Source organism: Epargyreus clarus, unplaced genomic scaffold (assembly GCF_041222505.1).
Source record: "Epargyreus clarus isolate Ecla_fem2 unplaced genomic scaffold, WU_Ecla_fem_2.2 ptg000012l, whole genome shotgun sequence".
Lineage (NCBI taxonomy): Eukaryota > Metazoa > Arthropoda > Insecta > Lepidoptera > Hesperiidae > Epargyreus > Epargyreus clarus.
The window spans coordinates 6,210,716-6,237,300 of NW_027332220.1; the positions used below are offsets into that span (position 1 = coordinate 6,210,716).

The 26,585-nt window shown below is 34.1% G+C and overlaps 1 protein-coding gene across 2 annotated transcripts; it reads left to right on the top strand.

Annotated features, from left to right (window-relative positions):
- Positions 1-476: 476 nt before the first annotated feature.
- On the top strand, positions 477-25,185 carry Tango5 (Transport and Golgi organization 5). Of its 2 annotated transcripts, none has more exons than XM_073078251.1 (10): positions 477-690; positions 1,223-1,511; positions 17,749-17,849; positions 20,098-20,214; positions 20,967-21,066; positions 21,597-21,778; positions 22,265-22,465; positions 23,048-23,272; positions 23,850-24,148; positions 24,801-25,185. In XM_073078251.1, the coding sequence occupies exons 2-9, from the start codon at positions 1,314-1,316 to the stop codon at positions 24,109-24,111; spliced, it is 1,386 nt and encodes a 461-aa protein (XP_072934352.1). In that variant the 5' UTR covers positions 477-690; positions 1,223-1,313; the 3' UTR covers positions 24,112-24,148; positions 24,801-25,185. The 2 variants fall into 2 exon arrangements, with proteins under 2 accessions (XP_072934352.1, XP_072934353.1); XM_073078252.1 differs by having other exon boundaries at positions 479-690; positions 20,101-20,214.
- Positions 25,186-26,585: the final 1,400 nt, after the last annotated feature.

Consider the following 26,585-nt stretch of genomic DNA (forward strand, 5'->3'; position numbering starts at 1 on the left):
ATTTCATTTTATCATTTGACAATTGACAGTTATTGACATCTACGATCTAATATCTATTTGACATTTAATTATTATTATTTTCTGTATTGTCTGTGTACTGTGTATAAAAACACAAAAAGTTATAAGACTTGTACGGTACCCAAGAGTATTGTAACCTATGTAGGAATACGGTACACTGTAAACAGTTGTAAAAATATATAGTAGTAGTTTTTTCTTTCTTACAAGAATTCTTTATCTGGACTTAATTGACTAAAAGACAATAATCAAAATCAATAAAAAAACCTTCCAAAACACACGTCAGTTAAGATTTGTGTTGCCATGTACTTATTTTCCAAACTAAAATTTGGTAAAAAAGAAGATACAACAATAATTAATAATATCTTAATGAAGAGTGTATATGAAGTACAAAGCATTTCGTTTATACAAAGATCAATCATTTTCTTAATCAAAGCAATAAATAAAATTTGTTGTTTAAATTTTAACAATTTTATAAGTATATTAGACATTGGAAGGAGATTTCATTTCTGTATCTGGTCACATCACAATTCAGATTTTTTAGTTCGCGATACGTTTTTGACTGGGGAGTATCGTTGTTTTGCGGATTTTTTTCGGGAGACCCCGTTTAAATAGTAAATCAAACGCCAATATTCGTGTCGTTTTTTCTCGATTTTACCTGGATTAAGTGTGGATGTGAGTAAATTTTTAGTTATCACTATTATTTTGTTAGGTTAGAAATGCATCAATTTCTGCTGACTGTCCCGAATGATTTCCAATACTTTATATTTAGCTTATTTTATTAGGGGCTGAAAGTGGCTTTTTTGTTTTGTAAGTGCTGACAGTAACTAAAATATATACGGGTAAAATTCTTGAAATTCGTTACACTTCACTGAATGTTTTAAAAAATCGATATTGCCCTTGTAGGCGAGCATTACAAAACGTAAATAATGTGCTGAAAAAACGTCTTTGAAATATAACAGCATTATTGATTTGGGAATACTAAAGTTTGACTGACATCAATAACTAAGCATGGAATACATTATACCTGTACCTTAACTTTAGGCGATTATTATTTAACGTCTCTATCTATTTATTAATCTATAAATATTTATTAGTAATTACAATAGTGTCGTATTTCTATTTATGTACGTAATATATTATAATTTTATGTACTGTATATATAAATATGTTTAAATATTGCTTCGGTGATTTCCACAACTACAAGGCAAGGAAGACGAGAGACATAGAGAAAAAATAGTTTCAATGAAACGAGGAGTTTGAAATCGACTCCGTTGAGAGCGATAGAACCACCGGGGATGTCTAAAATGGCTGGCACGAGACGGGCTCGCAATCAGGCGACGTCTCTCGCTATCCCTCGTCAGAATTCCATGTCTGATAATGGCAAGACACGTCAGAGTTTGAGTCCCGAGGTGCTGGCTGCAATGAACAAGGAGCAACTTCGTGTGGAATGCAGGAAAAGGGGTCAGCGGTCATCTGGCAACAAAAATGAGCTGGTACTATAACGGTTGTGTTTTAGTGTGCTTTTTTTTTATTTTTTGCAGCCAGTACTGTGATGCTTTTCTTCATTATAATTTAGACCGAATGTGATAAAACAAAATTTGATTATTCCTTTACAGTTGTGTGATTAGTTTAGTGCACTTATTTATTTAGAGAAGCCTGTTTATGTTTCGTTGGCTGGAATGCGAGGAAGATGCCAAGATATTAATTTACATATTGTTGTTCACACAATATGTCACTGCATTATAATATTTGCATTTTAGTTATATAGATTTGTCACTTATTTTATGTGTGTAGTGTTCACAATTCACAGTATTATTTTCTTTTTAAAAATAAATAACAAATGAATAATAACATAAACATTAAACTCAATGTGGATAACTTTAATAGGATAAATGACCAAAGTTAAAAATTTTGTAGAACTAACTCAGTGTTTTTTTATGTCTTTTTAAAGTCTATGGTAAAATCTAGTCTATGGGTAAAATTAATAATTGTTATATTCACAGTTAGTAACCATTTGCTTAATAAGTACATAATTTTGTTGCTGTCCTAAACAATATTTCTTAGGAATTAAATTTTTTTTTACTCATTTCACATCTAATCCTCCAAATAGTTTTACTATTTATAGCCTCAAAATAAGTATTCATTTATTAATTAAATTCTTGATATAAAAATAATTAATACTATTTAAAAAAATATTGGTAAGTATGTATATCTAATAACTTGTTAGCAACTGCAAATTGATAATGATTATTTGAATAATATATCAGTCACATGATTTTAATTAGTGCCAGCATTATTATGGATAAATATAGTCATGAAATAGTAAACTGTTCTAATTAAACTTTACTAAATTCGCTTTTTCCTCAAACATACACAGTTTAGTAAAATTATACTGGATTATTTTTTAATAATTCTTATTAGTGTTTTAATTTGAATCATGGAAAAAACACAATTTTTTTTTGTGCAACATTTTCTACATAACCAATATACTATATATTATTACTGATAAAATGCTGGCATGTAGAAAATAGATAAGTTTGATTTTTTTGTTTTCAAATAATTTTAAATTTTTGGTTAATTACGTTATTAACATTATTTCATTATCATCACATTGCGAAATTATGGCATAATATGACAAATTAATATATTATTATAAACATTAATGATTTGGAAATGATTAACTTTTATATCTTATTTAAAAAATATTCAAAATGGATTCTTGCTTCCAGACATAGCACATATCAGCAAACAACTTCTTTCAGCTTTAAATGAGTAGTATAAATTTACACCTGACCACAATAGACAAAAATATGTTGCTGTCTGAAAGTGGTTACTAAGATAGTTCTTTTTGTTTTAATTCTTTTCTATGTAGGAGAAAATCTATGGCAGATGTACAATCATATCTGCATAAAATTATTTATACAAAGTACGTAAGTTATTCTCATAATAGGTATATAAATACGGCAGTACTGTATGTATACCTTTAGTTGTTTGCAAATTAAAGGTAATATATTGTTTTACTGCTGTTTTTTACCTATTTACATTAACACTGTACATTGCTATCAGTGCAAATAGATAACTATAGTCTTAGGACATAAGTAATATGTCATGTCTGTCATCTTACAAATGTTATGTACAAGAATGACTTCATTTGATTTATTTTCTCAACTCGTTTGTTGTGTATAGGTTGTTATATAGTATGTACTACAGAGTACTGTTATATAGTATGTACTACAGTATGGTACATAAATCTTTCTTCTATTCAAAGGTTTCAAAGTTCTAATATAATATAATGCCATGTCATCTTTTAAATTATAAAATTGACCTTCATATAAATTATAATAATTATATCGATAATATTAATCTACTTAATGAAATCTTTTAAGTAATAAAAATATACTTATTAGGTATTTTTTTAATTTGTAATGTTTGTGTAAAAAAATATCTTTGACAACCACTGTCTTGGGAATTGAGTATCCTCGCAGCACATGCGAGTATCTTTATATGAAAGTAGCTGACCCGGCAAACGTTGTGTTGCCATATAAATAAAAAAATGTTAAGGGTGATCACTTAGGCGTATGAAAAATAGATAGTAACCGATTCTCAGACCAACTGAATATACATATAAAATTTGGTGAAAATCGGTAAAGCCGTTTTCGGAGGAGTACGGTAACTAACATTGTGACACGAGAATTTTATATATAAGATGAATATAATTTCGTTCTACTTTTCTAGACCATAAAAATATTTTTTTTGTTATTCAAATAAACATTCTTCATATTTTCAAGGTAGCAATGTCCATTTCCGTAAAGTCTCATTTTCACGCGAAAGTGCCGTGAAAATTGATTGAGTCGTTTTCATTACCAGTGCGTATAAATAATATTTAAATAAAATTAGACATTTCTTTTGCACGACTCATGATGCGAAGCATCAGAGAGTGCTTTACGATCGAAAAATTTTTTTCGCTTCATTTTGGCGGCTATTTTTATTATTATAGCCTTGATAGTTCACGGAATCAAGATATTTTGCATACTATTGTCAAGATAATTTAATGGAGATTAATTCCATTTTTTTTTTTAAATTGATTTACTGCAATAGAATTGGAAAAAAACACCAAAATAGGTCAAAAAAATTTCCTGTCCGTCATGTGTGAAACCTGAAAACACTGTAACTTGTGAAAAAATCCATCATTTGAGTTAATTTTTTTTTTTAAATTCTAATCGACGATTGTAGGTCACTGAATGCGAATGATTAAATTTGAACGACTTAAGTTTTTTTTTTCTTTTTTTTTTACATTTCATAATTAAATGAGCATTATGAGTCGTGCACTTTTGGATTTGCCAAATTTATTTTAAGATATTATATTTTGGTGCTAATGAAAAAAAAAAAAGTCATGCATTTTTCTTTTGCAACTACGCTCCGCTACTTACTGTTACTTTATTTATTTGTATAAATAACTTTATAATTATTACATCTGATTTGAAGACTAAAATACATAGTCGGGAATAAGTTTATTGTTTCAACCCTATGTAATCTAACCGCGTAATTAATTTTACGTAAAGATTAATTTACATCTAGAGACACAGAGCGTGTCAGACGCGTGCCGTGGCAGACAGAAAGTATTCTCTATTCCATTAAAGTCGTTAATTCTACTGTACCATACCCGCGCGCATACGGGCCATACCTATAATTTTGGTTAACACATTCAATGTTTATAGATAAACGAACCCTTAAAGTTTCGCCTAGAAGCCAAGTATAGAATTATCAGAAATATTTGTTTAACACTACAAACAAGACGAACAATGTACCTACATCTACTTATTTATTACGTTCATGTCTGGCCATCGGTTGCCTTCGCTTTGGCATGGCACACGATTCAAATTATGCGTAGTTATCCACTTATACTTTCATGTGTTGATGTTGGATAATTGTTGCGTCATTATCTAGGTGACTTTCTACAGAGTGCATTAGATTAGTTGTATTGTCTATGGGTTTCGTGACTGAAACAGAAAAAAATAAGGTTTGTAAGACACTCGGCGCGTTGTACCAAAGTAGTCTTAGCGATGAAGAGAATAGAATTTATATCTAAGTCTAACATTTATTTTATAGTGCAAGTGTTTTAATACTAAGGAGAGGCATGTAGGGTTGAAAATTGTACTAAATATATTTAGTACTATATTTCGATTTCACGTGCTATATAGATACGTTTCCTAATTTTCTTCAACGTATTTTAAACAGATATTTTCATTGTTTCTTAAAAAAAGACTATACCATTTTGAAAATACTATAAAAAATACTACTTACATTTTCTGCAGTAATTTTGGCTACCATGCCCAGCAGTAAGACAGTACAGACAGACAGCGCAAGGGTATTTTTTACACTTAGGGCTCATGAAGGAATACTCTTTGAGATTACCTTAGGAAGGTACGTCATTGTATTTGGCATACCTCCTGTAATACCATGTATTTGATTGTTGTTATTCATGTTGATCGCACTGACATTCTTGAAGTTCTTTCATTGATATCAATCGTTCGTAGAAGTGCAATGGTAAAGCTATGGTTTCTCGTGAAATTGATGATCCAAATTTGAAAAAATAAAACAGAATTATATTTGTATGTCTTGTGTCAGCCTAAGTTGAATAAGTTAAAGTCTCAGGTCCAATGCAGACATATAAAATCGTTATGATATCTGCCTGGCTGGGGCACGAACCCTGACCCTTATGGTAGACCAAAATGGTTATCTTAACGTTTCGTAGGTCCATGCGTTAGCAACTCCTATGATGTTGCATATGCCGTGACAAAATGCAACGGACCAGTATTTAGCAACTCCTCTGATGCTGCATATGCCGTGACAAAATGCAACGGACCAGTAATTATTACGTAATCTTTCACTATATATCAACTCTTCATTTAAAAAGCTTTTGTTGTAAAAATAAATCTCCAATTAATAACAAAGAAAAGAGCACTTTGTTTCACGTTCAAAACAAACGGACAACAAAGAAGACGTGATTATAATTAATGAAGAACAAAGCGAAATTTCAGTCCGATTATAGCACGCGTGTGTTGAACTCTGTTTTGTTTCCAAGATTGTAAGCTAAGACTGTGTTTCAAAGTTTGTTGTGGACATGAATCTTATAGATTAATGAAGTATCGTCACTATAGTTAGGGCTAGTCTGCTTGATTGATTATCGAAGGTAGTAGAATCCTGTGTGGTCCCGGCGGCACCACCGCCACACCTATTTCTACCTAATAACAGCAGTGTTAAACGCTTCACGAATTATATGCTAATGCTAAACTAATCTGAGTGTAGAAAGTGTTTTCTATAACCATATTCTGGCTCTGTTCCCAGCATTATTTCTCTACAGTAATATTTTAAAAGTCATTAATTTTAAGGAGTCCATTTCTATTGCCCACTAACGTATATTAAAAATAATAAGTGGCCTAAGGGTCGTTTACGTGTGTGTGTGTGCCCCCTTTGGACCGGGTTCCCGTTTTCTGTCAAGCGCTATGTCGGTCAAGTACCAACCTATTTTAAATTCAAAATGCTAAAGAAAGTTTAATGATGGTGAAACGGAAATCTTTTATCTAAAAAGTCGTTAAAATGGGGGTTCGCAGGAATAGTAGAAACTTCAGTTGTATTTGACAGTACTACGCTTTATGCAATATTAAGTATTTAGTGCCAGTAAAAAAAGGAACTAGTATAATATAATAAAAATAATTCGCCAAGTACGGGTCGAACCTGCACATGGTATTGTAACACCAAATATTTATTATTTTTTACTTATTTTTATTAATTTATCCATTCATTTTTCCGTTTTTACCCTGTGGGTATGGAACCCTAATAAATTGAAACGCATATTGTGGCACTATAAATAAAAAGCACAAGATCGCAGTATCCGCTAGGTAAAAAGAGAATTTGAGGATTGATAGTGTCGATACTAAAATAATAGCGGAGTTATAGTTAAGACTCTGGAGTAAATATGAAATATTTACTCCAGATGAACTGATACTCCAGAACCCTTTGTGGTTCGACTTCGGCGGCACCACCGGCACACCAATTTCTACCTAATAACAGCAGTGTTATGCGCTGCTGTGTTCCGGTTTGAAGGGTGTGGTAAGGGAGACAGACTTTTCGGAGGCGTTCCAGCTTAGTCCTCAGGGGTAGTGGCGCATCTGTGGCCGACCTCAGGTAGGAATATCTAATCCTATCTGGGGTTGATCACAGACGTCCATGGGCGGCAGTAGCCACTTACCATCAGGTGGACTGTATGCTCGTCTGCTACTCTTACATCATAAAAAATATATATTTTGTATCACTAAACAAAAATCGCGATGTCTCACCGCAATAATACGTTTTAAATAATAAATGACTATCATCATTATAAGAAACTAACATTAAAGTAACTATCATCTCTTGCACCATCTTGAAAGTGAATGTGAAAGTGTTACGTGATAACTAGAAACTACGAAGGCATGGATGAAAGTGTTTACACTTGGATTTAGCTTAAGGATAACAATTGTATTGTATTTGTCCCCAAACCTTTTTATAACATTGTTATAATTGGATTTAGCTAAGGAGAACAATTGTGTAGTATTTGTCACTTACCTAGGTAGACATAAACTTTCGACCGCTTGCAAGCTTTTGTTCATGTTTGTATTGATTTGCCGTCATACAAACAAAAAATGTTAGGAACCAGTTATTTATAGATATGTACATACATTTATTTTACTATTATACAAGTTACTATTTTATACGTATATTATGATCTCGCGTTAGTATATATATATATATATATATATATATATATATATATATATATATATATATATATATATATATATATATATATATATATATATATATATATATATATATATATATAATATATAATTTATTATATGTATTTTATATATTATTATATATATAATATATATAATAATGTAATATATATATATATATATATATATATATATATATATATTTATTTTATTTTTTGTATATCCAGTACCCACATGTTTGTAGAGTTTCGTAGAGCTAGGTAATCTAATCTACAAAGTCTACTTTTCACGATATCCCTACCTTTGTATTATGTCACATCCTTTGACATTTCATATTTCATTAAACATTAAGGGTCACCGCCCATTGGCTACTATCGCGTAAGCAAACTGGTAGTGTTGGCTATCCACGACTGTCAAACTGCTCGGTGCCTATTCACGTTCGTTATTAATACACAATCTATCCTGTATTTGTCTACCAAAGATTAAAACATGACGATGTTTAGTATGAAGAAATTGTCAAAAGTCTATCGCAATTTCCATTCGAGCGATCGTGATAGTTTAAAGGTAGAATCCTCTTTGCTTCGACTCATGGGGCCCACCACCATCTTTTAAAAACCATCATAGTTCAGGGAAGTTTATTTCTTCCTTAAAACAGTAAAATATTCCGTCATACACAGTTGAACAAACTTAAACCCTTATTCATTTTTCGCTTATCCATTATATAAAACCAACTGAAATTGTCATATTTTGCTTAAAAAGTTAAATTTCCTGCCAAAAAAGTTAAAGTATGATTAAAATAATATTGTGTTAAGAGATAGTAGTAACCCCCCTGGAGTCACTACCGCCACATCAAAATCTGCTCAATAACAGCTGTGTTCAGCACTATAGATACTTGGCGCTCCAACTTAGTCTTCAGGGACACCAAATTGAGGTAGGAATATAATCTTATCTGGGGTTAATCACATATACATGAGCGGCAATAGCCACTTACCAATTACCATCAAATGGACTGCATGCTCGTGTGCTAGTTCTATATTATAAAAAGTAGACAATAACCATTGGCTACTATCGATCAGATAAAGTATGAAAATATCAAAGGGTAACGTGAACACAACGCAATATAATATTCTATTCACTTCATATACCCACGTGCCTCACCGTTATTGGCTGTCGTAGATACTACGAAGTAATCAATACATGAGAGCAACAGGCTATATTTAAGTTTGTCCGAATCAATATGTTTACCGGCCATGTAATTAGTTGCGTGTTTTATATACTGTTTGGTTATTGTTTTGAAGGTGGTAGAACCCTTTGTGGTTCGACTCCGGAGGTACCACCGCCACACCAATTTCTGCCTCATAACAGCAGGGTTAAGCGCTGCTGTGGTCTGGTTTGAAGGGTGTGGTAAGGGAGACATACTTTGCTTAGACCTCAGGGGTAGCGGCGCATCTGTGGCCGGCCTCATGTAGGAATACCTAATCCTATCTGGGGTTGATTACAGATATCCCGGCAGATACGAACGGCAGTACCCACTTACCATCAGATGGACTGCATGCTCGTCTGCTGCTCCCATATTATAAAAAAAATATAGGTATGTAGGTCGTTACTGATCAATGTTAAGCAATGGAGTTGAATGGGTGACCGTTCATAGTTAAATTTCATGCGGGGACTTAGGGGACTTAGGACTATTTGTAGGACGATTATTTATTCGATTAGGATTTGTATTGATGGTCTTCGTCAACCGATTGTCCCTTTGCTGGGCACGGGTCTGCTCTCAGAGTGACTGTCGCTCTGGCTAATTGCGAACTGATAGATTTCACTCTTAGTGTACGTTTGCTTAGGATGTCTCCCTTTAACGTCAAAGCAAGTGATTAATTTCTAATACACACATAATTTCTAATACATACATAAAGTAAAAAATGAGAGGTGATGCATGTGACTCGAACCGTAGAGCTCCCGATTGAAAGAATATTGAATGATTGTCTGTCTAATGGTCTGTCTCCAGAGCACTAGCCATACCTATTTCTGCATTATAACACTTATAGTTACACGCTACTGTGTTATAATTTGAAGGGAGAAGGCAACACAGGAGAATGTAAAAACCCATCTGTAGTTGATCACTAATTGACTCTAGCAACCTTCGAATCAAATTTAAAAAAACTATAAAGTCATTTCAGTAGAAATGATAATTAGTGTCTGCTTTTAATATAATAGCAATACAATCATAAACCAGTGTAATCATTTTCATAGTAAATCGAGGGCATATTAATCGTGTCACGGTCCTTCCGTAGTACTACGGTAGACACAATCGTACAGATGGAACGAACTGACAACATACGCTAGGGCTGCCAGTACGCTCCTCACGGAGTGGCGAGCTTCATAGTCATCTGGGCGGAGCCCGACGGGGCAACGTGCTAAGAGGACTCCGGTTGCGTTCCTTTGAGATCCCGGAGTCCTCTACGCAGCGCCGAGGACGGCCACCAGGGGGGTTTTAGTGGGGTAAGAGTCCCTCATAACCCTGCGTCGCTCCTACGGCACCGGGTTCCTTTTGAAGGTTTCCCCCTCGTACACAAAAATAGTGTGGGTTATATATTTATATATATAATTATATATATTTTTTTTAGTTGGTCATAAAACACTACAAATATTAAGTGTTTTATGAGAACACTAAAAAAATAAATAAATAGATATGTCAGTGATTTTTTATGAGAATTGTATTTGGTGAAATTTATTGGCATATTTTATCCATAAACATTTAAAAAAAGAGTTGAATAATAATAAAAATAAAAATATAATATAAAAGTAGTTGCTTTAATTCACATAGTAAAAAATCAAGATTAGTCAAATTGTAGTATTTTTGCGCATAATATATTTTTTGACAATGAAACTAGAATACCCGACAAATAAAATACACAAAAACACTATACAATTATTATAATACGCTTGGCAACCCTATCGTATGCGTACATTTGAATGCAGGTCAGTGGACCTGCGCACGCGCATGTCACACGCGACGATCACGCCACCGTCCATTTCCGTAAAACTAGCTCCATTTTGCTCCATTATCGACCGTATAGTTCAATCACAAGAGTTCATTCTTTATTGTAATTATAAATCTGATATAATTCTCACCTCAAGTCTCGATTCTTAGACTTAAGTGCTAAAGTCTAAAGTTAAATGTTATTGCAAGTGATATACATTGTTTCGCAAGCCACAGAGTGCTAAATTGTTTGCAATTAGTTTTTGGAGGGGCGCCACATGCTGTCAGCTGTTTTCAATAATATATTACAGTAGACGGTTCCGCTTAAACGCGTGTATTATTAGTTCTTGTTTATAATGGTATAATACAATCACTGTTCCTATGATATTTAAATGTTGCGACGAATTTATCATTAAGCCACTGTTCTACTGCTGTGCACCGTATTCTTCTAAAGATTAAGCCATATATCGTGACGCTGGTCATGTGGCAGTATGTTTCCATAATGTTACAAATTAGAATTGACATCTAGAGCAAAACCAAATGACACTGGTCTACTATTGCTCTACTTTGTTTATTTTTAATTGAATTGATCTAGCTCGTTGAGCAGGCCGCCTCATATTAAGTGGCCCTTCCGCCCGTGGTCATCTGTAACCGACTCCAAAATAGAACAGAAGGGGTCCCATCACTAAGGGATCAGATGGGTCACAAACGTTGTTATTAGCAGATACCAAGTATGCCTCATGTTGACTGTTGACCACACCAAATTATTTGTGCAATAGAAATTAATTATTACTTGCTTAAACGACGAAGAAGATTATGAGGAAACCTACGCCTAAGTGTTGGTAAAAAAACTTATTATAATAATAATCCAGAATCCTACCAGCTCTCTTCGTTACGTATCTATATAATACATCGTCTGCAATCTACATTTATTTTTGTTATTTGATTAATGAGTTGATTGATTAATGTTTTAGTCTTCCGTTGTAGCAATTTGCTTTTATTTACGAACGTTGATCCATGCCCGTTATTAATAATATACAATTATATTGCCAATCAAAGGTCGAGATAGAAATATGACAATTTGTAATAGGCGAAAATTGTCAAATGTTGATATTTGGTTAATACAGGGCCCTTTGAATATTAATATATTTAAAGGGCCCGGGACCGGTTGGAGTAACGCCCATTAGGGGAGGCCTATGTCCAGCAGTGGACCTTCATAAGCTGATGGAAAGATGGTCGTTAATAAGGAATGGAAAGCAGACAAAGCAGTCTTTCCACGGCTCATTATTTATACCGATACGCTATGTAGACATATGCGTATTTAACTACAGAGAAATGCTTAATAAGATCATCAATTCACTACGACAGACGATGAATATTTTTAAAATGAATCTATTACTTTGTTTTCACTTCTTGCAATAAGTCTTAAAAATAACGTAAGAGTTTATTACAAATTCACACACATATTAACACACAAATTGGCATTAATTTTTGGTCCCATGCTAGGACAACTGGTCCGCCATTGTAGCACTTTTGGATGTGTATGAATGAAGACCGGGACTCTATTATTTAAGACAGATGTAATTAAAAAAAACTTATTAAAATATCGTATGAGCTTCGAAGTTTTCGAAATTACCTAAAGATCCATCAGTTTTATTTAAATGCATGGATTATGCATAGATTAGTAAAGATACTTCGCCGCCTTGAAATTGAATGAAGCCACAAACGGCTTATTTTAGTAAGTTCTTTTTTTGAATTCTTGACAAATAAAAACATTTTTAGAGAAAATTTACGAATAAATAACGTATACTGCGTAATTTACGTAATAAATAAATAATTATTTCAAATATTTTAGGGACATTTTAGCACGGAGACGTGGCAAAACTTTTGTACGCAACTATTTGAATTCTCAAAATTGGGTACATTTTCTTGTTAGGAGTGAGTAATCTTTACTAATCTATGGGATTATGAGAAGAAACCAGTTTACAAAATCGTCTTAAAACCCGTTACGGTGCTGGCCCCAACCGAAAGTGAAATGGAGAGAGCCGAGTCAGGCGAGAGTGAGTGTGGTCGAAGTTTTTGAAAGTGAAACTTTGGCGCGTGATGTCACGAATTACGTTCATTTTACCGATAAAACCGACACTTCACGGTTAACCGTTGCGAATGTTAACGTAACAGTAATTTATGTTATGCGAACGGTGGAACAAAAAATAAGTGTTAAATCGCCTATATTACGCGAACGGTGGAACAAAAACTAAGTGTGAAAATCGCCTAAGCCGCGTGACGTTTCGTGTGGAAGCCTATTGAATGTAAAGTTAATGCAGTGACGAAACGCGTGAAATAATTTTACTGTCGTCTACATCATTTTATTACAGTTTGGCTACCTGTGCGTGTGTAGTGTAAGTAAATATTGGACTCTTAATAATTGTATGTAGTTGTGTGCTCTTTACTGACAGATTCTTCTAAGTTGTATTTTCCCTGGAGTCTTTATCATTATGTAAACTAAATTTAATTTACCAATTTGACTATCTATAGAAATTACATTTTACAATATATCTGTAACGGTTTTTTTTTAATTAGTAGGATTCTCAGTAGGTTTCAAAACTACTTCCACTTTAGTTTCTGCTTTGCACCGAAATGTTTGGTCTTCTGGTCTTTTACAATACATGTAACTTAAAAACCTTTAATCGTTTCATGTAAATTCCCTACGTCCTATATCAAACGATCTTCTGCTTTCTTCGGCAAATTCTTCGTCGTCGCTTTCTTGATTACTAAAGAACCTTTTTTAATAAGCTTTGGTGGATACTCTGACGAGCTGCCTCCACGCCACCTTATCTTAGACTTTGACAACAATAGTCAGCGGGAGGGCCCATATTTATTACCGTCTAGGTGAGGTTGGCCTATAAGCCTCCTCCCGAATACTAAACCCACCACAACCAAGCTTCTCTTCGTGATATGTGGCCAAGCTTAGTGAGAACACACCCCTTCCTTATTTTTTTTCTACGAGCAAATATTTTGTCAGTACGGTTGGTTCGTGACATGCACAATCGTATTTGTTATTTCTCTATCTGTCAGGAAATTTAAGTGTAATTGACATTCATATTACATCCCTAATTAATTCTTAGAAGTATTGTCTTGTATGTTACTTCCTTTACTTATATCTTTTGAAAAAATCTAACAAAAACTTAACTACCTGTGTTAACGTATGCATTTGCTGAAGGTTTTTGTCTAAGCACATTATATTGCGTGGTTTTTGCTATATCAAAAATAACAATTCTGTTGTCCTTCTTATGTTCACAAGTACTTAAGAATAGTTTTTTATAATATAATTATATTTGAATGGAAACGAATATGATGATGACTATAAAAATAAATACTTAAAGCATACATTGTTATGTGTTTATCGGTAATTTGAAACTAAATTATTTTAAAGTTATTTATATCATTTAAATATTTGTCTTTACAAGTTGATCGTGTAAAGGTTTAGAAATGTTTTTGCGATTTTAGATTAAGAAGCTTTTTGTTTACTAATACTAGTAATCGATATAATGTTTTCTCTACCAAAGTGCAAATTTGACAATTCTAGTCGGGAGAAACTGACGTCATATTATATTCTTTTAAAGTCAAAATATTTGAAAGATAGTTCTTATTATTAATGGGCATTAATGCTTACATTAATTACATATAATTTAGTGGTTTATTCAGCGGTTTAAAGGTTTTAACCAGTTTAAACAGAATATGTACTTTCAACTTTATAAAAATGTAAATATTATTTTAACAACATTAATATAAATTTACATATTGGTACATGTTAAATGTGAAAGTATACTCCGCGCCAAAATGCTAGTCCGCTCTGAAGTTGTTGCGACCAGGTCATACAATTTGCTATGGCGACGCGATTCACTTCTATATTCAGAGCGGACTAGCAGTTTCACGCGGACTATAAATACCTACTTACCTGTACATAAATATTTAGTTGTGAAATATCAAATAAATATTAATGTAAACGTTTTAAAATACATTGCATGGATTTTCACTTATTATTAGTTTTTTCAACAAGAAATGCACGATTTGTCATTTTGAGCACGTTTGTGATTTTTGTGTGAAGGTTGCGTTAACATGTCGTAAGTATGAAAGTAATATGTTTGTTGGCGTTGCTTTCCCTGATGAAGAATAATAAGAATCTTGCGTAATTTTTTTTATAATATAGGAATAGAAGACGAGCATACGGTTCACCTGATAGTAAGTGGTTACTGCCGCCCATGGCTCCTGTAATCAACCCCAATTAAATTAGATTCCTATCTGAGCTCGACTACAGTTGCGCCTACCCCAGAGGACTGAGCTGGAATTCCTTTTAAAAATAAGTCTCTCCTTCCACACCTTTTAAACCAGAACACAGTACCCCTAAGTTAGAAGCAGTTTTCTACTATGGAACTCTAGCTAAACTGGAGACGGTTCGGTTCGGCTCAATCAGTACTAAATTAGTAGATACAATATTAATAGGGATCTTATCAAGGAAGTCTCAAGTAGTCACTTCATATCACTTGTAGCTATCATAATTATCTATGACCAATATGACTAAGCATTTTATTATCGCATATTAAAAACGTAACTATCGTAATCGTCCGTTCTTAATAACCAATCTATCCAATGTTTTGTATAACAAATATTGAAATTTGTTAATTTCTGTTTACAAGTACTTGTGAAATTTTGATCGTTGGTAGGCATTGAATAGTTCGAGTCTTCGTTTTACTTCTTCCTCGAAGTAATTGTAATTTTTTTTTCATATAATAGGAGATTAAAAGTTTTTTTTCGAGTTTAATATATCTGTTTATTTATATAAAAAATCAGGTGTTGCATTTTGTCCACAAAACTTTATTACTAAGTAATCAATGGATTGAATATGTTTTATGTACATTTATCTCAAAGTTCCTACAGGGTCGGGAAAATCCCTAATATATATTAATATCAGATAGCCGAAGCGGAATGTAATCAACTTCAGCTAGTAGTTAACTAGTAATATAATTATAAGGAGATTGATTAACATAGGTTCAACATATACCTATGGCTCAAATTAATAAAACCAGTTTATATGTTGATTAATAAACTGAGCGATTAAATCTTATTAAGTCTGATATCAGTGTGATGAAGCATATTTATTGAGGTAGTAGAACCCTTTGAATTTCTACTTTGCAGAGACCACTGCCACGCCTTTTTCTTTGCTTTATGACAGCAGTGTTAAGCGCTGGTATATTTTGGTTTGAAAGGTGTGTTAAGGGAGAGACATTTAGGTATATAAGTCACTTAGCCCTCAGGGGTAACTAACACAAAGGGGTAACTAGCGGCCGACTTAAGGTCACTTGGCTAAGAGAGTGATAGTTATACGAGACAGTCCTACTTAGTCCTCAGGAGTACTAACAGATCTATGTCCGACCTCAGATAGATCACTAATAACATCAGACGTTGATTGCAAATGTTCATAGGTTGTAATGTCCATTTACTATCAGGTGCACCAATCGCTCGTTTACTAAGTCTACTTACTAATAAATATATCTTTTAGGTGTACTATAAATACATCGACATATTTGACCAAATACATCCCACGTATTCACTGTTCAATGTGATATTTATGGGTGCTCTGTGCTAGCTGATTAGAGTGTATTATCTTCCTCTTATAGCGGATGGCAACAGTGTCTAAAGGTCACTTCACACTGGACTGTCAACGCCTGACACTTGTTGCAATCGTGAGTTTTAAATGGACTATCTAAAACTATGTTTTGTTAAGAATTGGTGTATTTTAATTACTTTTTAAAATATGTTTCTATTACTAAACTAAACGTATGACGTCACACATGTCGACAAAGACGTCACACTATGACGCAATATAGGTTTCTAATCAAACTTCAGAATTGACGTCACGATAAGTAGTCATAGAATTAGTATGTTTCATATAGCAAACCCATGACCTTTTCAATATATGACGTAACAAAAAGGACGTCACACAACCGCGTAATTTATTACATACTTTTATAAATCCCTAAGAGAATAGAGACTGGATTACCGTACAGTGGGGATACACCCTAATGGTTGACAGTCTAATCAGCTTATTAAGAAAATTAAGCTTATTGAGATCTTTAATAGCCGAGCCAATAGCTACGATAAGGGGATTTCTTTACCTATTTAAGTATTAACGAACTCTGATTGTAAATTGGTAGTAATTATATACTTAGGCACCATTATTCGAGATATCGTAATTATTTAACAATTATCTTTTTATTATACAAGTGGTAAAAAAATATTTATTTGAATGCAGGGTGTGATCGTATACTCGCTCGCCCAAATTATGTGAGTACCTACTGCTAATATGACATATTTGAGGTCAAGATTCTTGTGGCAAGTACCCTGGAGTGTGGCAAATCGAACAATTGCTTGGATAAGTAAAAAAGAGAGCCCATAAATCGACGGCAGTTGGACGAAGTCAAAGTTATATTATTATGTAATGAATTCACTAGTGACTAGTCATTCACGTTAATTATTGCAAATATAACCTTTTATGGGAGGTGATTTTTGTCGTATTTGAGCTATTGTCACATTTTTTGTCAATTTATTCGTCTAGAGGGCGGCAAAATTCATCTGGCAAACCCATTGTTATTGGCATTATATAATGACTCATCATTGTAAAGGGCGGCAAATATTATTTGTACCCGGGAGAACTAAATAGTTAGGACACGCCTTGGTGCGAGAGGTGTTCAACCTTGTAAAGGATATGTGCTCTCAGTAGTGGAGATACGTCCACGGTTGCAATCTTTTCATCTCTTTAAAGGACTTAAGCAATTAGTTAATGAACACGGTGAAACAATGGCAGTTATACCCCTGCAGATACCCCCTCCTTGCAATTTTAGATGGTCATGTGTCATAAAAGTATGAAGACTACTGTATGGGCATATAAATAGTAGTATGTCTCTGTTGCAGCTCGCCCGTCTCGGGTACTACAAGCTGGCGGCGGCGGTGCAGGCAGACACTGAGCAGCGCCCGAGGAACGGGATCACGCATACGCTTCCAAAGGAGATCAGGTATATTGAATTCGCTTCAAAACAGTATTTTTATATAGCTATATACTGGTTAAGTGTCGGTTGACTTACATATGAGGTCACCGTTTGAGTCCTCAGGATTGGCAACGCGTATGCGATTGACTCCTGAAGTCAGAACCCCTGTTATAGCTATGACGAGGTATTCCTACTTAGTCCTCTGCAGTATTAGTACTCCTACTATGCTTGCACCAATGGCCCAATTCATGTAGAAAATATGGATTCGTTTTGTACATCGATCTTCATAGTGAGTTAATGGCATAGGTATATCCGTGGGGGTCTGTGAGCATTTAGCATCATGTGGACTGCAAAATTGAGGACGGTTTTGCCACCGAAAATAATTTACACCTACGTAATTTCCTTGCAGCTGACAGAAAATTTTAAAAAATATAATTTTTATTTTGTGTTAGGGGGTCATTTTTTCGTTAACTAATTCCAATACAGGGCGGCACAAATCGATGCTCCGGCACTGATAGCAACATTATTTTGCCGCTCAAACGAATCTAGATTAAATATAGCGAAGTGACAATGATCTTGTATCGTTTTATTATAACTGACCTAGTAACGCTCCACTTTCGAATATAATTCTAATTGACATATTGGCATGGAAAGTGGAGGATTTTTATTTTTGAGCGCCGATAGTAATCTTGGCTCTCTATACTGGAAAATAAATTAATGAAAATAATTTGGTTATGTACGTAGATACATGAAATATATTTTAAGCTTCTTTTTTTAATATATTTTACATCTGAGATTTTTTTGTGATGGTCAATATTCAATTGTATGTTATTTTTTTAAGATTTTTATTTATTATTATTTTTGGCATGAAAATAGTATAAAGACTTCATAAAATGCATCGCAATGATGATCTATTTTATAAATATATTAAGGTCGTAACATAATCGTTTTCTGGATACTAAAATTTATATTGAAAAATATGTCTTACAACAAAAACTAAGAGATCAAAAGAACTCATATGTACGTAATTAATTTCGATTAAGGTCAAATATATTCCTTATGTAACGATTTTATACACGACTTAATAAAATTAAAATGTCTGTTGGTGTATGGTGTACAATTTGGCTACGAATATCCATGTACGCATCATGATAACAATAACATTTTGAAATAACTACAATTATCTAAAGTCAAAAATGTAATTAAAGCCACAAAATAATCTTAAAATCCATTTTATTTTGTTCTGTCGGAAAATAACGGAATGTCACGAAATTAAAGAGAAAAATGATTGACTTTTAAATATTATGGGGTTCTCTCTTAATCCTTGATAGGAATATCTTGCCACAGTCGTTACCTCGTGTAGAAGCTAGTTAAGAATAAATCTCCTTACATTCCTCATTAATTTCCGATCAAACGTATCTTCGATGTCTCTTTAATCTTACGCCTCTGGGCTCCATCATTTTGATATACTCTGCGCTATCACGACAGTTAGCGACCATCGAAAAGTATAAATATTTCGGCCAATACTTTCCTACGAGAATACTTGACGATTTCGACCAGTCTTCACTTATTTACAGTCCGGGGCGGCAGTGGAGTGTGTTGTTCAGAAATTGTGTCGTGATCGTCCTAAATATTCATTTTAAAAGTAATTCTTCAATAGATATCAAATTAAAGTACAATTGTAGATCAATAATTAAATGTAATCAATAATTTATTTGTGTTTATGAAAATATATGTATGTACACAGCTGTACGTTTAATTTATTATTTGTACAAAGACAATGGTACTTTGAAATTATAAACGGAGACATCAATTAAATTTATTTTTGTAGTCAAACAATATTGTGTAGACTATCGGAGAATAAGTGTATTTTGGTCAGCTAAATTCAGTGTTTCTCTGTGAATATTCTGCATAAATAATGTAGAGCATTTTTTACGTTATATTTATAATAATTGTATTGTGAGATATTATTTTTATGTTAACGTGTGTATGAATGTGTTCTTATTGAACAATGAACATAATTAATAATAATTGCCTCATTTCATATTTTAGAGACTATAAGATCATTAAGAACAAAGCTATTGCTAAGGATATTTATATATATTTTGTCTTTATTTTATTCCTTAAAAAATTATTTCAGTATCACAAATTATTATTCAGCTGAATAATATAATTATATCTGAATAATATAAATATATGCTGAATAAATATAAGTAGCTACTTAACGAACTAATCGAGAAAAATAATTGTGTAATAATAATGTGTTCGTTGCCAGCAGGAGTAAGTCCATCCCAATGGATACAGATAGCCTGGTGCTCTGGCGGCGGCCCCTGACGACACTCGAGTACTTCTTCCGGGAACTCTTTATATTGTGCTCAGCGGGATTGCAAAGGTAAGTGTTATTTTTTCTTAATAACTATTTTGAAACGTTGTCAAACTAAAGTTTTATACCCTCGAACATACAAAAAAGAATATACACATACACAACACAAAGACGCGCATCCACGCACGTATGTGCATTGTGCGACGTGCGTGCGTGTGATTTATGTAAATAAAATTTTCCTATCATCAATGTGTGTGATCATCAATGTGTGTGATTATAAAATTATCCTATCGTCAATCTTATCTTAATATTCACTATTTGCATCCGTTACACTCCAATACTTAATAAAAAATAAGTTTGGGTCCTACCTAAACCATTTCTACCATTGAGTATTTATTTCATATGCCTAAGGCCAAAGCATTGCCGCAAGTACTACGTATGTGACACAAAGAATAAAATGAGTAACAAAAAATATATTTTATAGCATGTATAAGCAATAAATTTTTATACGAAATAATTATGAAAACCCTTTTGAAGGTGATATAACCCTTTGTTGTTAGACTCTGGCGGCGCTACCCCCACACCTATTTCTGCCTCATTACAGCAGTCTTAATTACCGATGTGTTCTGGTAAGGAAGACATACTTTTCCGAGGCCTTGCAGCTTATTACTCAGGGGTAGATGCACGTCTGTGGCCGACCTCAGGATTGATTACAGATGTCCATGAGCGGCAGTAGTCACTTACCAACACATGTACTGCATACTCGTCTGCTTCCTATATTATAAAAAAATACCGAATAATTAATTATTCTGTATTTTCAGGTTACTAGCATACAAGCTATTAGCTCTAGCATTAATAGTGCTGAGTGTCGGGACAGCCGTGTCATATTACGTAAATGGACCTCACCAAGCATATGTACATGTAAGTCACAATCTACCCTACCCACTACCTACATACGTAGTAACTTTATATGTTTCGTGCCACATCTCCTTACTCTTACAAATACTGTAAGTTGTATATGTCTCTATGAGAATAGTATTTTTACAGAATAGTAAATTTTTAAACCCAACTCTGCACTAAGATTTGCTTTTTACCAACTTTGAATTATATGCAACACGCGAGTTTATCTCGCCGCACACGGAGGGTTCCGTACCATCAAATTTTCGTTTGTTTATAGAGTTCCGCACGCAAAGGGTAAAAACCTAACCCTATTACTAGACCTCCGCTATCTGTTCGTCTATCACAGGGCTCGATCTCCTAAACCGAAATAGATAGCGTAATGATACACACTCTGTAGACATACCGTTGCAGAGATAGATACCTGTAACAGACGGACAGACAGCGGAGGGTAGGAATAGGGTTTCGTTTTTACCCTTTGGCTACGGAACCCAAAAAGGAAGAGGTTCTATGTTATGTCGAATATATTTTTATAAGATAATTTTAAATTTCAGATAGTAGTATCAACGTTAGCGTGGTGGGGTTGGTGGGTGGTGCTAGGGGTGTGCAGCTCGGTGGGTCTCGGTACGGGGCTGCACACGTTCCTACTGTACCTGGGGCCGCATATCGCCCGGGTCACACTAGCAGCGTACGAGTGCGGCGCGCTGAACTTTCCCTCACCGCCGTATCCTAATGAGTGAGTATAAATCAATTATTATATTTACAAAAATTAGCCGATTACTTTAAAATAGGTTCCTGGGTACTGCCACACTAGAGGAACCCAAGGATACCTCATATGGTAAAATCAGTCTAGTAGTTTGGGCGGTAGAGCGTATCAAAAAATTATACATATATAATATTCATGCGCACGATTATACATACATACAATACACCCGAAAAATATTATTATATGATATGTTTTACGTACATATAGAGGGTGAACTTTTCAAACGGGCCTTCACGGCCAAATCCGAAACCATAACGAATATCGAAAAATGCTGAAAGGAGCTGATTTTGATAAAAACTAAAACTGCATCATTACTTTTTTAAAATATCTTTTCCCTGGCCGGGAATCAAAAAATACACCCTCTATATTATTACACTATCTGATAGTGTTGCTTATAAGGATCAAATTATGGGATGTTCACTCTCATTGATAAAAAAATATATAATTTCCTTCCAGCATAATCTGCCCAACGGAGCTGGACCCGCAAAGCGCGGTATCAATATGGAACATTATGGCGAAGGTTCGGATAGAGTCTATGATGTGGGGTATGGGCACCGCGCTGGGCGAGCTGCCACCATACTTCATGGCGCGGGCGGCGAGGCTCTCTGGCGGCGGTGTTGCTGAGCTAGCACAGAATGATGATTCTAGGACTGGCAGGTGAGAAAGTAACTTATTAATAAACCCTTCCTACAGTTTTTTTCTGTCTACAGTCTTTACTTTATTGTATTTAAATAACTCTCAGGTGTATAGATTTTCTCGCGATGTTTTCCTTAGTACATAACTTGATTGGGAGGCAGAGATTGAACCACTAACATGTATATCACTGGTTGCTTTCTACACTCATAACCATATAATAATATGTGTCATTAACACACACAGAGATGAGTACACGAACACATAAATCAAAAATTTTAATGTCTACCTAGCCGAGAATCGAACCCAAAACCCTCTTCATACCAATCAGCATGAAGTTATTTTACATACATATTATGGACAATCGTCCATACTAGTAATTATAGTATGTCAATAATGATTATGAGCGGTAGCTACAGCAATACCTCCCTTTCTAAGAGAAGCATGACTCGTGAATTATTGCATGTCGAACACCCAGTCTTAGTTAACGATATACGAGTAGAATGAAATAAACATAATATAACATTTTCATAATAAGATTTGTAGTAGAATATATTTTACAGTATCGGTCATATCGGTATCAATCATAACGGTATATGTCCACAGAGCGAAAGTAATGGTCCAGAAGTTAGTGCAGCGCGTCGGTTTCGCTGGTATCCTGGCGTGTGCGTCGATACCGAACCCGCTGTTCGACCTCGCCGGCCTCACCTGCGGACACTTCCTCGTGCCCTTCTGGACGTTCTTCGGCGCCACGCTGCTCGGCAAGGCCGTCATCAAGATGCACATACAGAAGATGTTTGTTATCATAGCGTTCAATGAGACGCTTGTTGGGTGAGTTTATTGCTATATGGGGTGATTTGGGTAAATAAGCCTTCAGTGCCATATCCGAAACCATAAGGATTAGCTAAAAATGTTGAAAAATATTTTGATTCGGTGGATTTTGATGAAAACTAAAACTGCATCATTAAATTAAAAAAAATCCCTAGCCGAGAATCGAACGAGATCATTTTCGAAAAAAACCAGCCTGTATTATTCCATCATCGGGTAGTGGCGCTCAAAAGGATCAAATTCTGGGAAGTAATTATAAAAGACAAACTAAAGGAAAATGCTCATTTTTAAGTATATACATATAATTCATATAACGCTGGCAGCTAAGTTTCCGCCATTTATTAATTTAAACATTTCGCATATTAACAAATGTCTGACTGACTTAAACACGAGGGTGGATTAAAAAGTTCGTGGCCCGACATACTAATATACAGTTTATTTTTTTTATTTTTTTCAAACTAACTTCGTTTGATGTGCACACTTCTTGGTTGTCACCATATGAAAAATTGTTGCTGTAGCCATGACATTTTTTAAATTACGAGTATCATACTACTTTTTAAATAATACTTTCGATTCACAGGCAAGTCCTATCCTGGGTGGAGAAGATACCGTACATCGGACCGAAGCTCGAAGCGCCGATGCTAGAATTCCTCCGCAACCAGAAATCCCGGTTGCACAAGAACGATTCTACGCTCCCCGAGAACCAAGGATCCGTTCTATCGAGCGTTCTCGAGAAGTTCGTTCTAGCGATGGTGTTCTACTTCGTGGTGTCGATAGTGAATGCGTTAGCACAGAATTACAGTAAGCGACTGGGCAAGAAGAGAAGCAAGAAGCGGGAATAGGGGTCGATGACCCCGGGCGATGCGGTCAGCGGTTTCGGTGAGTTGCTAAGGGGTAGAAAGGTTGGGAATCGCTAGGTTTTTGGTTGTATGTGTAAAGTTAGTAGTCGCGTGCTTTGCTGTGATGGGATGTATTGTGAGGAAATCTACTTGGTAAAGATTTAATAACACTGTTGTTAAAACACTATAGCGTTTACCAGTTGTAAGAAAAAATCCATTCCCAGAGGCTACAATTGTTTTTATGTCTGACCTCTGGGAATTCGTTGTTTTATAAGATAGATGTAGTAAACAATTTTACAGTCCACTTGATGGTAAGTGGTTACTGCTGCCCATGGACATCTGTAACTAACTCCATATAGAACAGGGTTTCTACATGAAGCCGATTGCAGATGCGTTCCTACTCCTCTCGTCTAAAATGGTTGCTTCATAAGTAATTGAACTAACATTCTCTATATTTTACTGAAACAAAAGAAATGCTTTATGTACTTGTGAAGTTTTAAGTATAATCTCGCCGAACAAACCATCCTGGCGGTACCACTTCATAATTAACCACTTACAACTGTATTTACGATACTCTTATTGCTACTCTTAATTTCATAAAAAGACATGAAGCTCATTTGTGTACAAAGTTGAATAATTAACTTTTCATTATTTGTTGAATGAAAATAAGTATAAGATAATTTTATCCACAGCGCGGCGGCGATCGGACAGAGTACGCCGGCGTCGGTAGTACTCGCGCGGGCCGGGGTCGCGCCCGGGCGGGCACAGGCCAGCCGTGGTGAGCTTATGGTGTCTTAGTAACATGTTGAATACCACCTACCAAGTGTAAGGGATATGTATGGAATTTCAATGGGTTATTTGTTAGTTTTTGGGTCATATATAGGAAATGGAGCTGTAAGTTGTACATGAAATGGGGAAACTATTAAAATATGTTGGTTCTTGGAAAGTCCTCGAGTTATATGGTATGGAAATGAAGTATGAGGTGGTTACATTTGGAGTTATATGATTTATGCTGAAATTTCGAGTGTACAAAGAGAAACTATCGTATGAATTGTAAAGAGTTTGAATTTAAAATTGATTTAAAATAAGAACTTCTTTCACTAAATCATTAGTAATTTAATACTATCTTGCTTAAGAAAAATAATATTAATATTTGGCGGTGCTTATTCCTGTTCGTAATAAATTTATCTATTACCACAAAAGTGCATCTTTCATTGCCATATAAGCTCAAAAGTGTCATTAGCTCCAAATTTCTATCCCAATGGCAATATAAAGTTGTGTATGTATATAAAAATGTATTCAATACTCTTACTAAAACACCGTAAGCCCACCTGCTATTATACATAAGGCATCATTATGTAATTATAGGATAAACAAGACAAACAGCTTACACAATAACATAAACAGGGTTTAAATTAGGAGGAAGACGACGGTCAGCTGTGAACATAGACGAAATAAATAAATAGACTTCTAATATAAAACAATCATTCTTCATAATAGCGTGAAATGTCCATTGTGTGCTGATTGGTTTGTGGAAACGTGGAGTAGAAGTCACGTGATATCGTAGAATATCGTGTGTTAGCAGTCTATTTATATAATATGTCCATGGTAATGAACTGGGTAATGAATTGTACAATGTTAAAATGTGCTACAAATTTTGTAGTTGCAACGAATTAATTAACAATTAACGCTATTCTACTAGATTTTGGTCACATTTTGGCTCGCTTGTTACACGAAATCGCTGTTGACTAAATAAATACGTAATTATTACAAAAATAATGTCTGATACTCTGTTCAAAGCCGCTTATTCAGTTTAAGAACTGTTTATAAAAAAAAACTGATAAAAAGATTATGGTTAAAGTATATAATCAGTAATATATATAAATACTGCCAATGTGTGATAATTACATGAGGTGTATATAATAAGAATTATGAAGTTATAAGAATAGTCAGTCATGTAAAGATTCCTAGAATATGATCTTATTCAAAAAACTCTTATCTGAAACTATTCAATCTCTTCAAATTTCTATTCAAACCTTGTTTATCTTCTTGTGCTAAAACAATTTTAGCGAATTAAAAGAACTTTTAGAATTTCTTAATACATACACCAGATACTTAAGTATGTACTTCTTATATATGAATTCCTCTTAAAACTTAGTGTATAATATTATTTTTATTTATTTTTTAATAATTACTACCTATCATACCATTTGTTGAGATTTTTTGTGTATCGATAAAGTACAGTACAAAACGGGACAGTCCTCATTATCCTTATCCATGGTTTAATTATTATAGAAATCTGACATAAATAAAATGTTGAAACCGCCCCGATCAACTAAATATTTCACCTGAAAGTGACCAAACTATTTTTTGTTTAACACAAAATTTAACCATAGTAAATTATTTTATTATGACGAAACTACTAAATATTTAACAAACTAAAATGTTATACACTTCAATATGTGTGACGTCACAAT

Coding starts and splice junctions, on each gene's coding strand:
- Tango5 (XM_073078251.1), top strand. CDS start 1,314: ATGTCTAAAATGGCTGGCACGAGACGGGCTCGCAATCAGGCGACGTCT. Junction 21,067..21,596: donor CTCACCAAGCATATGTACAT/GTAAGTCACAAT, acceptor TTTAAATTTCAG/ATAGTAGTATCAACGTTAGC. Junction 23,273..23,849: donor TTCAATGAGACGCTTGTTGG/GTGAGTTTATTG, acceptor TTCGATTCACAG/GCAAGTCCTATCCTGGGTGG.